Below are 1,202 nucleotides of genomic sequence, written 5' to 3'. Positions count from 1 at the left end.
AGGCTTCACTCAGGAACCTACAACCTTGCCAAGGAGCTCAACTTTCAAAGAAACAGTTGTCTCTTCTGACACTCCCTACACTTCAGCTGTGAATGAGGCTTCTCCAACGTCCCCAAGCAGACTCATTTCAACAAAAGTAACTCTAACAACAGAGACACCCCAAACAGTCTTCACCCAGGAGGCTACAACCTTCCCTACAATCTTATTTTTCACAGAAGCAGATGTACATCCTGAGATCATCACATACCAACCTGAAGGATCTGCCACACCCCTAAACAACCCGATTCCAACACCCGGAACTCAACCCAGTGTGCCGGTCCAAACAACAGTCTTCCCTCCGGAAATCATGAGCTCCCAAAGCAGCCCAATTTCAACAAAATCTGCCGTACCTCCTGAGATCAGTCACACCTCAACCTTGACTGAGGCATCTGCCACCTCCTCTCCAAGCAGTCCAACTTCAACCCAAGCAACTCAAGCCACTGAGACGTCTCCAACAGTCTTCACTCGGGAGTCTCCAACCTTTCCAAGCAGTGGGATTTCAACGGACATGGGTCACCCCCCTATGAGCTTTCAATATACCATCCTTCCTGCAGTGTTTTCTCTCCCTTCATCATCAGAACCATCCTCAGCATTTACCACTCTGCCACCAAGTAAGTTTCATGGGATGGACTCTTTGTTTCTCCCTTAGATCTTAGCTCTTAATCATCTTTTTTTGTTTTCTCCATGGGGTCATGTTGCATGGTTCTGACCTATACAGCTATTGGTGTGTATTTCTAGCACTGATAGGTGTTGTCTTTGGTATGAGGTTAGCGACATTGGAGCAGCATTTCAGTATGCTTAGGCTGTGTTCAATCTTATGATCTCTTTATTTCAGCCTCTTGAGTGTTGTGACTACAAGTATAAGTCGTCATGCCCAGCATGCTGGTATTATTCTTGTTGTTGTTATTAGCTACATAGGGTTTCTTTCTTTCTTCCTCTCTCTCTCTCTCTCTCTCTCTCTCTCTCTCTCTCTCTTTGTATTTTTTTCTCTCTCTTCCTCTGTTTCTTGTATCCTTATATCCCTTTTGTCTTGTGCTTTCTCCACTATTTCCTTGGAACGAGGTGGGAATGTAAGACTGTACCGCCATCTTCTCCCATCCCCCTTGTTAAAGGCAGGAGCATGATGACACCTTGCTGGGAGCGAGTGTTTTTGTCCCTGGAGC

General features: G+C 45.8%; 1 protein-coding gene across 3 annotated transcripts in view; it reads left to right on the top strand.

The window, feature by feature from the left end:
* Gm31160 (predicted gene, 31160) overlaps positions 1-1,202 on the top strand; it is a 12,273-nt gene that overhangs the window by 785 nt on the left and 10,286 nt on the right. For 2 of the 3 annotated variants that reach the window (XM_017321239.2, XM_017321238.2), the window contains exon 1: positions 7-650. In XM_017321239.2, the coding sequence (XP_017176728.1) occupies positions 347-650 (304 nt within the window). In that variant the 5' untranslated portion in view covers positions 7-346. Of the gene's footprint in view, positions 1-2; positions 651-1,202 lie in introns of those variants that run through there. The other variant, XM_030254968.1, reaches the window with a different exon arrangement.

Source organism: Mus musculus, chromosome 5, assembly GCF_000001635.26.
Source record: "Mus musculus strain C57BL/6J chromosome 5, GRCm38.p6 C57BL/6J".
Taxonomy (NCBI): Eukaryota; Metazoa; Chordata; class Mammalia; order Rodentia; family Muridae; genus Mus; species Mus musculus.
This window is presented reverse-complemented; position numbering and strand designations above follow the sequence as displayed.